Source organism: Taurulus bubalis, assembly GCF_910589615.1.
Source record: "Taurulus bubalis genome assembly, chromosome: 17".
NCBI lineage: Eukaryota > Metazoa > Chordata > Actinopteri > Perciformes > Cottidae > Taurulus > Taurulus bubalis.
The window spans coordinates 15961281-15974161 of NC_136605.1; the positions used below are offsets into that span (position 1 = coordinate 15961281).

General features: G+C 42.6%; 1 protein-coding gene across 1 annotated transcript in view; it reads right to left on the reverse strand.

The window, feature by feature from the left end:
- The window catches only part of cacna1ia (calcium voltage-gated channel subunit alpha1 Ia), a gene marked incomplete at both ends in the record, with an annotated part of 99528 nt that overhangs the window by 53233 nt on the left and 33414 nt on the right, over positions 1–12881 (reverse strand). Inside the window, 3 exons of the mRNA XM_079233630.1 lie at positions 1742–1839; positions 8000–8133; positions 12667–12790. Of these exons, the coding sequence (XP_079089756.1) occupies positions 1742–1839; positions 8000–8133; positions 12667–12790 (356 nt within the window). The remainder of the gene's footprint in view (positions 1–1741; positions 1840–7999; positions 8134–12666; positions 12791–12881) is intronic.

The window sequence follows — 12881 nt, forward strand, 5'->3', positions numbered from 1 at the left end:
ATGGAGGGGGAGAGAGGGAGAACAAGAATGAGACACTGCCTGAGGGTGTGCCGAAAAATAAGGGAGTGCCAAAATAAGAAATAATGCAGGAAAGAACTAAGAGAAAGAGAAAAAGCTACATGCAAACAAAACCCAGATAAAGATGGATGCCTCCCCTCGCATCACAATGGAAACACATTCACAGTCATCTGCCAGTGCTATTTACTAAACACCGGAGAACTCTCTTCTTCTCTCTTCCTCCTAGCACTAGTTTCTATAGTGTTGTCTTTCCCACTACTATTCGGCTAACACTCCCTTGAACTCGCTACATTTTCGGCAAAAAAAGAAGTCTCACACAACATCACACACTGACACATACACAGAGAGTGACACACACAGTGCAGGACTATTATCTGTCATTTTGTTGGAGGGTTACAAATTGAGGTGTGTGTGGGGTCAGGATGTGCTCATCCTCCCTGTGTATCTGTGGGCAAAGTAACAATCTGACAAAACAGGAAACAAATAGCTTTAGGTCCATGCTTCCTAACCCCTAATGGGGTCACTGATAGAGGACAGAATCAGGCTACCACACACTCATGCAGCTTTGCAGCTTACTGATCATCAGCTGCTGTGGCTTTCTTAAATATCAGGCTGAGTAGGTTCCTTGTCAATGGCTCCCACACTTCGGAGAACATTGAAATCAATTCCAGCTCTGACAGGCTGCTTCTTCAGGTAATCACTGAGTATGAAGAATCTTCTGTGATTGGACACTTACGTGGTGAGCAAAAATCTGTACAAATTTGCTCTAGGTAGAAAAAAACCCTAGAATGTGAAACATGGTAAAAAAAAAAAACTAAATAAATATTGCCATTAAAATTCCCCAGTTGATTGCTTACATTCCACACGTATGAAATGTTCGTTTAAATATTTAAATTAGTCATTAACACACATTTCTTGAACAGAAACATGAACAATAAAAACAACAAAAAGGAAATGTAGGTTTAATAAACCACATTTTATATTAAATCGTCCTAATATGACAACTGCTGCAACAAACACGTATTACAAATGTTTGCGCGCTGGTTGGGGGAACTTGGCTGAAAAAATAAATATTTCAAAAGGGGAACATTATTGAAAAAAAGTTTCAAAACCACTTCAACGGAAAAATCAGAAAACACAAAGAGTATTTTTTATTTCTATATCACCAGAACATTTATTGAAAACGAATAACATTTCTGACTACTTATCTGAACCCTGCAGCTATGAGACCAGACCAGTCTGAACCTACGGTAGCTTGGGTGGGCTAATTGGTGCTTACAGCGATTAAGAGCTGCCTTTGAGGGCAGTGGGACAAAGAAATCAATATAAGTTAAAAAGTTTGGCAAATAACTGAGTTTTAGATGAGAGGAACAAGGTTATGGTCACGGACCGATCAGTGGAGCAGCATTAATGGATGGTTTGTAAATCAGATAAAGCCGTGACTCAGGGCCTGAGCGGGCTGTGTGATTAAGCATGATATGAATGTTTAATGGTCCCCGTGGGGAACAGGTGGCATGCGGGGGCATAAAGAAAAAAAAGAGCCAGAGATGTAATACTGAACATATACATGAATTTTCATACATTTGTGCTTTATGTGAACTGACAGACACACAGAAACACAGAGAGAAACTACAAACACAAGCACAGAACAATACACATGGGTGCACACTTACCCAACACTTTTGAACAAACAGGCACACAGAGACAAAGAAAATGTTCTTACTTGGCACTCTGTTGATGGCTTTGAGGGGCCGGAGGACCCGAACTGTCCGAATGGCCGACAGGTTGATGTTCTGCAGGTCCAGTGAATACTCTACCATCCTGGAGAGAAAAAGGAAAGGCAGAGAAACACATCTTTTAACCTTCCTGCAGACTGGGTGAGCAACTAGTTCACAATATGATCCAAAGAAAAGGACCATGTCACCAGCTGGACCGGCGACCTCTGCTCAAGATGCATCAATGGCCATTTTTTGATATAATCCCTCCCTCACAGAACTGTGTGAGCTTCAACAGTTTGGGAAATGCACCGTAAAGAGCGTTGCAACACTCAGGAGACGGCGGGGAGGGAGTGATGTGACAAAGCATCAAAAGGGGAGAATAACATAAAATGGAGGTGAGAAAGAGAGAGAAAGAAAAAAGGGATCCATTCTATTCTAAGTGTAGCCTGCAGGATGTTGTGGCTCAGTCAGAGCCTGGCATCTGTTAGCAAGTCATTTCCACAGCATGGCTAAGCTGTTTGTGCCCCCAAACCCAAACTACTTTCACAGGAGAATGGCCGCGCTTTGCCATGCGTGGAAGCAGAGCGTGTACGTTTAAATGCAGCACACTTCTATTACACGACGGTAATCGTCAACACAGAGATAGTTCAAGTGAGCAAACAAGTTCCGACTATCCAGCATATGCGTTGTAGATGAGGGAAAACGCCAGAGTGCATACACGTGAGCATAGGATGTACATTGTGTAATAGTTCACAAGTGTGACTGTGTGCAGAATTGATGAGCCCAGGGCTGCAACAGAGTTGGTACAGCAGGATACCAGCAGCAGCAGCATAGCAAGCTCGTAACACCCAAAGCACGACCACTGGCGGCGACAACACAAGCCAAGGTCACCGTCTCTCACATCGACAGACTTATGAACCATGTCATATATGATAATGTCATACTTTATGAGGTCGTTGAGACTTTTCCTTCACCACAGTCATCAACAGAGTAACACACCAGTTCACACTTGGGGAGAATTACTTTTGTAACAAGGGGTTTTAATCAATGTATATACTGTATATATACAAGTGAAATGTCATGTGAACTTGCAGAGGCATGAGTCAAATGCTTACTCCTTTTGGACTCTAATGATTTAGTTCTTATTGTATAACTAATGCCTGAAAAATCATATTTAAGTATACGCGTAGCATGGAATTTGCTTTTGATTTGGACCTGCGGTTTTCAAATCCTTTTTCAGGCAGTCTTTGATTTAGTTGATAGGCTTGATTCAATAGTCTTTAAGTTTGGCCCAACACAGCTCCATGGCTGGAAAACAATACGGAAGAGTTGAATGATGAGAAGGAGCAGCTCCTGTGCCTGGAACTAATAAAGGTGGTTGTGGTTGTTGTTGTTGTAACGGACGTGAGGTACCCGTCTCCCGCTTCTGATATCCAATAAATGTCAGTGCCTGGCACAGAGTCACATGTTGTGTCTCTGCAGCTCTCTGCGAGCTCGATAAACCATTTTCTGCGGCTCTGTGCAAGTTTTTCCGAATTATAAACATGCCTGAGGAGCACCGCACTTGAAAGACTACATCTTTACCAGGATCTAGAGGCATATCGCAGACCAATTTTCTTTACCCGGTGTGGTCGAAAGTACAGAAATGCCACACAGCGGCTTGATGAAAATGCCAAAGCAAAGAGAAACGCATAGCAGTTTTTATTTTGTTTATCAGAACTTGCCGTGGTAACTAATCATTTGATGTGGGCTGCTGAGAGATTAAACAGAAGGCTACAATGACAAAAAGGAGTTTTAAAACAATTACAGCATACACTTCCTCGCTTTAGTGAGCTCAAGGGCATCAAACTGGATTTTAAAAATGTGGCTTGATTAGATTACAGCGTGAGAAATAATGCTATTAGATAGAAGACAACCAAAAACGCATAAACAACTGCATGGGTGAGCACTTGTTTTGTTTTGTTAGTGACCCAATTGCATCTAGCAGATAAAGTGAAAGAGAGAGCAACAGATGTGCTTGTGTGTATGCATGTGTGTGTACGTGTGTGCGCTCCATAGAAGTGTCTCTTCCTGTACTGTACACATCAATCAGGCCGCTGTGTTTGGGAGGGTAATTAGTGGACTGCCGCAAGCGTCCTTTTTATGATTGTTCTCTATTTTTCACATTCCTTTTTTGCCTGTGATGCCTTCATCTCATTCATGCTTTCATGTGACTGTGTGTGTGTGTGCGTGTGTGTGTGTGTGTGTGTGTGTGTGTGTGTGTTTGAATCGATATGAAATGCAGAGTGTCAGGGTAAACCTAGGTTAGACCATGTGAGAAGAGTTCAGAGGCATATTTAACATGAGAGACGAGGAAACAAAAAAAAAATGTAAAATTTGTAGTGACTAACTGTCAAATTAGCAACGCGCCTTCATCAGTTCCCATCGAAGTTGAAGTTCTGTGTCAAGAGAGTATTTTTTTTGCATCTTATACATAAAAAGCCTTTTTGCTTTTGACAACTGAAAGAAATATTCATAACTGTGAGGATGTCCGAGGAAAGTTGTGCAAATTGTGAGCTACAGCTGAAGTGCCGTGTTGTGTATTCCCGTTTAATTATGTATTACAGCTAAGCTACTAGAAGGGCAAGTCCTCAAATTAATGTTTCTTTACGTACATCTGAAAAGATGCACCAGGTGTGTGTCGACCAGAATGAGTCAACGCACAGCTCCTTAATATGCTTGAATAACAATTCAGCAACAATTAAGTATTGTATCATTTCTTTGACCTGCTGAATTGTTTTCAACCTATCTGATGCGTATCTCAGAATTAATATTGAAGGCAAGGATCAGCCCTGGATCTACAGCAGAGATGCTGCTATATTTCTGTTACTGCAGATACCAGACAGGCTAGAAAAAAATAAGTCTCAGTGCAGTGAATTATGCAAAAATAAAATATACAGTATATAAAATAAAACAGACTGTGTGTGTCAGGGTTACGGAGCAGAAGTACAAAACCCCCTTTAGAGCCTTTCTTGGTGAAAGCCTGGTCTGCATGGGGTCTGAAGGGGAGATGGCAAGGGAATAGGTTCATCCAAGCATGAGAAAAAGGAAAGAAGAAGAGAAGGAGGGAGCAGCAGGGTTATAGAGAGCGAGGTGGTGCCCGTGGGTAACAGACATGGAGCTCATAGCAGACTGTCGGCTGTGATTTGGCCTGGCAAGTTTGGCAGTGCCCTCTGCAATTACCCGAGACGCTAATCTAATGGATGCTGCCAAGAGGATAAACGAAGACGAGGAGGCGTTCACACAAATACAAACACAGGCACGCGCACACAGATTAAACAAACTCAAAGGGCATAAACTCACAGACTGTAATCTGTGTGTGTAATTCATAGCCAACACACACCTACACCTACACCCACACCCACACACAGAGACACACACACACACACACACACACACACACACACACACACACACACACACACACACACACACACACACACACACACACACACACACACACACAGACTATAAGCATCCACTGGGGATGAAGTGATTCGGCTCAAATGAAGATGAATGTCCCTCCACCCTGGTAAATCTGTTGCTCTACCTTTATTTGTGTGCTATTATAGCAGCCACTCTCCCTATCCATCTCTCTCTCTCTCTCGCTCTCTATCACACACACACACGCACACGCACACACTCGCTCGCCCATGTCTGAGCCTCTTATTCACTTCGTTCAGAGCAGGTGTTTGAGCAGGTGTGTTTGCTTTTGTTTTGTGCACATGCATCCATCTAGTGTGTGTGTGTGTGTGTGTGTGTGTGTGTGTGTGTAACAGCCTGTGTGAAGGACACTTTGTAAGCCAAACTTATGCAATAACTTACACAATACATGACGATGGAATTGGATGTTCCTGTGGGCAGCTGTTATGGATCGTTCAGCAGTGGGTGTCTCTTGAAACCTCGCTTTTGAATTCTCAGTTTCCGTCTTTTCTTTCCTTCTTCCTGTCTGCTTTATTCCATCTTGTCCCATTTTTTTCCCATGTGCTTGGCAAAAGCAACATTTGTACAATCTGTTCCCCGGATTCAAGTACAAAGCAATATTCTGGTTGTGATTACCGTGGAAGGATTCTAAAGTGTAAAGCATGTTTTCATCTTTACCCTAGTGACTACAACATGCATCACACTGGCAGCATGCCCAGTCTTCTGCTAATCTGTAATGTGTGTGGCAGGGTACCAGAGGTTTCTGCCTTATGGTGTCGTTCTCAGAGGACGCGCCAAACATGTCCCGTCTAATGTCACATTATTGTACAATGGCTCTTTAGGTAAACGGTCTACTGCGTTTATAGTGTAGACATTTTGACTGCACAATGGCACAAAGAGCTTATAAAACCCATGTACAAACACTCAGAAGCAGTAGCTGAGACTGGACTGGAGTACAAGTGACAGTCTGCTACAATCATAGCAGAGAGACGAGTCCTGGGGTCAACAAGTCTTCTAATTAAGCGGCAGATAAGTTGTTTGTTATTGCCCTCCAGAATGACACATGGTGTGTACGCATGACAGGACAGCATTGTGTCTCAGTGCCTATAAAAAAACTACTATGATTCATTGTTTCAAAATAAAATCAGTTTTTAATCAAACAGTGCTAGTTAAAGGGAAAAATTCCCAGCAGTTCAACCTCATCTCCATCCCTACAAGTGAGGAATACACTGCGTAAAAACGGCTGCAGCAGTTCTTGCCGAGATCATCTCACATCTTCAAAATATGATGTTCCTTCTGCATCCATGAAGTGACAGTGGCATCAGTGGGGGCAAGGAAGAACTACAGTGCTACTTCAACTTCGGCAGCTTAGGGGCTCATTGCCACAAAGCCGTGATCTCTTTGCTTTGGTTGCTACGTTTTATAACTGCAAAAATGTGTGCATTTAAAAATATGTGTATGCAGAGGATTTTATGGACAGGGGTTTTAACAGTGTACATTTTACAGTGTTTTGGCTAACTCAGATATTCAGCCATTGAAGGGCTGCTCAAGGCTGCAGCTGCAGCGGGGAGGATATGGCCGGCGGGGAATCTCTAGAATCTGAGCTGTCGAGAGCAAACACCAACTGGTGGTGCCTTTGCTCAAATTGCTCTCCGATGCCAATATACACTGAATCTTTCTGCAGGAATAAATGTCAGCCTGGTCAGTTCAAACTTCAACTCAGAAAGTGTACGGTTGTATGTTTCTATTTATTAAGTGTTAGAATATTTCCCTTATTGAAATTCTGTGTTTATTTGGTTTTGTTTATTAAAGAGGAAATGCTAAGAGAGTTTGTACAAAGTAAAACAAATTGCCGCTTGCGCGCATCCTGGCATGTCGGCACAACTGGGATCAGCTTTCTCGATCAATATTGCTCGCACTGAGGAATTTATTTCATCAGTGGGCGACATTTATCATCAGCACTGATTAGACATCCACATTTTCCCAATACGGTTTAGTTAGTTTGCTCTGAAGAGCCGAACTCCGAGAGAGAAACGCTCCGTTTTCTCCACCAAACCTCGTTGAGGAAACGTCTGTTTTAAATGCTGGAATCTGGACGAGAAAGCTGCAGAGTTTCTAGAGGGGGAAAAGACTCCCGACTCTAAACCCTAAACTTTCTGCTAGAAACGTCTGTTTCGCTGACGGAAGTCAACGTTTTTTTTTTTGATACATTGTTTATAGTTAAAAATATAAAGTTACTTTAAAAATGTAAGTTAAAAAGTTTGAAGCTGTAGTTTGAAGTCAAGTGTTTTGTATTTATTCATTTATATTTATTGTATACTTTAAACAGTTAATATATTGTTCAATTTGAAGAAAAAAAATTGCCATGGCAATACAAAAATAGCGATTCAGGCATCGTTTAGGCACTGGTATCATTTTAAAAGTATCATGTTAGCACCGGTATCGAAAACAAAAAAAACGATACCCATCCTTAATAATGTCACTTTACTTCCTCCTTTGTGAAGGATGAACAACAGTCCACACGTCACGTTAAACGTACACAGACAGATTGTTGTGGCCCAAATCTTTATGGATCACCTTCCTCACCTTCCCACATGAAATAGGAAGCTCACTAAAGGTCTAAGCAAACACTGAAAAGGGTGTGAGGGCAGCCACAGTCATCATATGGACACTATATCATTCAACTAAAAATAAAAAAATGACTGCTGGAGAACCTTTGCCATATTAATGTCCCCAACACAACATGACAGACACATTTGAACAGAAGCAGTTCATGCGAGCATCGTGATACGGTTGCTTACCCAGACATGACGATGAAGAAGTCCAGCCTGTTCCAGGTATCTCCCAGGTAACAGCGACTGCCAAAGATCCCAAGAGCCACCATCTTTATCACCATCTCCAATGCGAAGAAGATGTAGATGAATGCATCAAAGGCCTACGAGGAGACAACGGGAGATAAAGAGGGAGGAAAGTGAGAAAAAGATGCATTACATACAGTACTGAAATGTATTACAGGCTCAAGCTGTTGTCAAAGCTCCCTCTTTGTCTTTTGTTTCCTAGTGAATGAGGTGCACTTGTCATTTCTGCCTTCTCCTTTTTAAAAGCACTCCATAGTAGCGGAAAATAAGAAATATCTCGCTCAATAGAATCCCACAAAAGGAAAGACTGAGAAACCAAATGGCACATGTGCACACTTCTCAAGCCTGAAGCGATTGTTTGGGCCGACCCCTATCTATTCAAATACCTCCAAACAATGCATGACCTTTTATTTTCCACATTTCCAAGGCAATTATGACACTTTTAAAGGATGGCCAGTTCACACTCCACAGCAGACTCACCCCAAAGCTCACAGGACCTGTCAAATTAGCTCTTTTTCCATCCAACTGCCCTTTTAAAGATCACAAACTATCATCTAATAGCACACCAACAGAAAATGTGATGTCCAAGACTGATGTGCTCCTAATCTGTTTGTGTGTGCTCTCCAGCAGTGACTATATAGAATCACTGGTGTCTATTGTGTGAGCCAAGGCTACTGTTAACATGGTGTTTTGAATGGCTTAAAGGAGCTACATGTGTGTATGTGTGCACACTCAAGTAACACCACACAAAGCATATAGTGCCCAATGTGAACCAACCCACGCTGTAAGACTGGAATCACTCGAGAAGACAGAAGTGAAGAGGAAAAAGAAAGGGAGGGAGATCCAGGTCAAACCTCAGAGACAACAAAGATGAAGAGCGAGGAGGCAGTGAGAGATTAATGAGAGAGACAGACGAGCTCACATCTCTGCCATGTCCTGCCTGCATTATTATGTTCAGATCACGAGCTAAACCTCCTATTGTATTTTCGGAAAACAAAACTCTTCCCCAGTGTTTTGCCCTCGGCTGTGTGACTGTGCTGGCTGCCTCGTTGCATATTCCTACTACATATGACTCAAGCTGCTACCTCTCTTCAAACCTCTACAGATAGCAACAACAAATTATGAAAGAAACATACTGATAATCAAATGTAATAGTTAGCTGATAAGTTGAAGCAACCCAGGTTATATTTAAATCCATAGATAGATATACAGAAGGCCTTAAGTGCTGGAAGCATACAGATTTTAAAAGATCGCAAGAACTTCCCAGCTGTGTTGCTCTTGTCTGCTACACTACAGCTCAGTTAGTACATACACATGCCCTGGGACAATAGTTTGTGCACTCAACAAACCAGATGGCAACAACCAATACACATGTTGCAACGGAAAAACAATTTTCCACAAGAACTTAAAGGTTATTACTTTTTCCAGGTTTCAGGCAGAAGTTAAATGACAAACTAGAGACTCAATCAGAACCCACGACCGGCTAGGGAACACTGATATGTGTTGCATTTGGTCAATTAGAAGTAATACGCTTCAATTGAAGAGGGTTTTTTTTTCTTCTTTTTTTCAGCATTGAGGGAATATTGCAAGAGGGTGTTTTGTAGCTATAGACCGCATTGAAAGAGACAAATAGTGTGTGACATTTTGTGGAGCACTGGCCGAAACAAGAGACAAGTCAGGAATAGCAAGTCAAGAGATGGGCGACTATTAACAGCATCTTCGTGGACTTTGTACCATTTGGCATCTCTATGGATCAAGATATCTAATGGGCAAGATGAAAATGAGTTGGCACAAATTCATGCCCATGGCGGTGTGTGAACTTAAGCATGCATTTGTGTGTGTGTGTGTGTGTGCACAAGACTGTAAAAGTATAAAGCTGTGCCTTTTTTGCACAAGCATGGCTTTGTATATGGGCAATCGGCATGCCTTGTAAGTCATTGTGAAGACGAGATGTGTGTTCCATCCCTGTTTATTCACCCACATACACAGACTCAGCATACAGAGCTGGCAGCATGCAATGGGAAAGACGGAACGATCAGTCTCACATGCTGTTTAAATGATGTTTTGATAAATAATGCAGCCTGCACGCTTCACATGTAATCCGACGTTGGCTGCACCAGTCGGATCCCTGTCGAGCTCTGCACCGTGTGAAAGGGGAATGAATTCATCATAGGTATTTGTCACTACCACCAGCTTCCTCTTCAGTCAGCCTATCAGGTTTTATCGCCAACGTGATTTGTGAGGAGGTTGAGGCTGTCCTGTGATGGGCTCTTTCATGATTTGAAATGGGAGCTGGTGTGGGAGCTACTTCATATGCTGTCATTGTGCTTGGCGGGAGGAGAGGACGTGGTAACTAGGTCATCAGGATTAAAATAATATATGTGTGTCTTACGCTACTTGTGGAATGAGTGAAGGAGGAGAGTCATCAGTGCATCAATCAAAAGTTACCATGCAGACAATGTTCATTTCACACTCCCTGGCCAAGACGACAGTGGAAGTAAAACCTGTCTGTGCAGTTTTTGATCATCTGAAGCTCCATTAAAAAGGTCGATAAGGCGCTGATTTGAGGGTGTAATGAGTCCTGTCCCATTCAAATCCATTTAAGGTGGAAAAACAACTTTCCATTTGCGTGTGATGACTGGAAACACAGACACGAGATGGCTGCAGAGGACCTTCACCTCCCTACAGCACGTACAATTTCCTCTTGACTTCTGGCTGTGAACTTGTTTACTTCTCGGCCAAAAGAATCAACAACCTGAGCTGCTTTTTTCAGGAAGACAATCTTATCTTTACTTTTCACAACCTACATATCAAATTTAATTATCAATCATAGCCGGCCGTTGGGAAATACAGTTGTTTGATTTCTTGCTGAGAGATATAAGAGAATATTTGATACTGGTCTCTCGTCTGTATGGTAGATATGAAGCTACAGCCAGCAGCCAGTTAGCTAGCTTAGCACAAAGACTGGAACCATGAGGAAAAATCTGCCGACCTGCACCACTTAAACTCGCTAATTAACAGACATGGGAGAGGTATTGGTACTTTATACAACTCTCTGAAAGAATGTGAAACGCTGTAATCCCCAAATGTCAAACAATCTAAGTCCTCCTTATTTGAGATGCTGACCCCCTGAAGTCCAGGCCTCTTCCTTGTTAGGAATCCCAATTTAACCCGGTATACAATTATGTGAGCAGATCCTGGGGTGATGTATACATCGGTTGTAGCTGCTCCATGGTCTCTTTCCTCCAGGAGGTGAGGTGAGGATTTCACAGAGGGCCAAAAAAGCATGTGAGGGCCACTCTAACAATCTAAGCCCTGTCAGCAAAATCCCTCCTGTTACCATTAGCAACCAGCAGAACAGGACCCCTCAAACCACCGGGGGAGACAATATGCTTGTTAGAGAGGCAAAGCATAGCGGAAGGGAGAGAGGGAGAGTGTGTAGGATGGGGGGATTGGGAATATAGGGAGGAGTGAAGATGGTATTGGATGGAGAGGTAGGAGGAGGAGGAGAGGAAGATGTGTCGCACAGTTTTAAAACTGCAGTGAATGCTTATTTGAAATCTCTGCACAATGAAGAGAAAATCCGATGAGATAAATAAACCTATTACAGTCTGGTCTTGGGGGCTTTATTTGATATTATAATCTACTCTAATGTGCTGTAGGCAAGTGAGATATGGCAACAGAGCAACAGCACACACCTCACATGCAGGTTACTGGAGAGTTTTTCAATGTCAACGGACATTAGAACCATCAACTAAAAAGCATGCGAGGCAAAATAAGGTCGTCCTCGTCACATCTGAAATTGTCTGCCAAATTAACTTCAATGAAAACCAATTACAACCCCCGAGGAACACAGCGGATCCTCCGCCAGTTGGCAAATTACAATAGAAACACACAACCCACATCAGCCCAACTACACGGCTTACAAAACAGAAACAAAAGGACAATATTTGGCATTTGGCAACAAACAAAAAAATACAATAACGTGCTCCAACATCAGGGCGTGAATAATAAGAACATAACTCAGCCTGTTACTAACTCTGTTACAGGATCAATCAAGTCCACAAGCATATCAAGGCATTGATCTACAAATAGTTGGCTTCATGGAAATCATCTTGAGGCGGTGCACTGTGCAAAGTAAAAACTTTAAGGAATAAAGAGTAAATGCATCATTGAGAAAGACAGTGATATTATAAACAACAATCTGCAGTGCAATAATTGAAGCCGACGGGTGAAACTTTATCATCTGTGGCCTTTGCGGCTTTATCCACAACCACTATTTCAACTGTTAGTTCTTGTCTCCACAAGTGTATATTCATCACCAAGTGACAAAATCGCATGCGGCTCAACGAGACTATATTAAAACAAACTCAACTCCCAATTCCCAGCTCAGAGAGCAGCAGAAAATATTAAGCTTTCAGCAGGGAAATACTTCGACCCGGTGTGTGTCTGCATCGCAGCGTGAGAAACGATGACAAGAGGAGTCGTGGGCCGCTCTGAGTTTTTGTTTATGTTAATTGGCGTTTTGTTCCATCTCTTCATCACAGCGCTGACATGTTATTCTCACACACAGAGGCTCAAACACAGACACACACAGGGGGGCACCTTACCTGCAGTATCTGGCAGCGGTCCGAGGTGCAGTCGATGTTCTCACAGGGCTGGTACATGCCCAGTGTCACGCAGTTGAGCAGGATCACCATGATGCTAATCCTCTCGAACCACGTATTAACAGAGCTGGGGTTAAGGAGCATAGCAGCTGAGGAGAAACGCACAGCCATGCACACACTGTATATATTTCAAACAGGACTGGATGGTGGAATAGATC